The 260-nt window shown below is 76.2% G+C and overlaps 1 protein-coding gene across 1 annotated transcript in view; it reads right to left on the reverse strand.

Annotated features, from left to right (window-relative positions):
* E2F2 (E2F transcription factor 2) overlaps positions 1–254 on the reverse strand; it is a 20,330-nt gene extending 20,076 nt beyond the window's left edge. The window contains exon 1 of the mRNA XM_024766724.1: positions 1–254. Coding sequence (XP_024622492.1) covers positions 1–244 — 244 coding nt within the window. The 5' untranslated portion in view covers positions 245–254.
* Between the last annotated feature and the right edge of the window lie 6 nt (positions 255–260).

Below are 260 nucleotides of genomic sequence, written 5' to 3' on the forward strand. Positions count from 1 at the left end.
GGCCAGCAGGCACGCATCGCACAGCTTGGCCCTCCGGTCCGTGGGGGGTGGCGTCGAGGCAGGTGCCCGGCGCCGCAGCGGGAGGCACAGTCTGCGGGTACAGCTGGGTGTAGTAGGTGGTGGTGGCCGGGCAGAGCTGAGGGCTGCTGAGGCCGGGTGGCCACAGCTCCGTGGGGCTCATCGCGGGCAGCCCCTTGGGGGGTGGCCCCGCGGCCGGAGCCAGGGCCCGCGGCCCTCGCAGCATGGCGAGCGCAGCGCCC

The sequence above is a fragment of the Neophocaena asiaeorientalis genome, unplaced genomic scaffold (genome assembly GCF_003031525.2).
Source record: "Neophocaena asiaeorientalis asiaeorientalis breed wild unplaced genomic scaffold, Neophocaena_asiaeorientalis_V1.1 scaffold79, whole genome shotgun sequence".
Taxonomy (NCBI): Eukaryota; Metazoa; Chordata; class Mammalia; order Artiodactyla; family Phocoenidae; genus Neophocaena; species Neophocaena asiaeorientalis.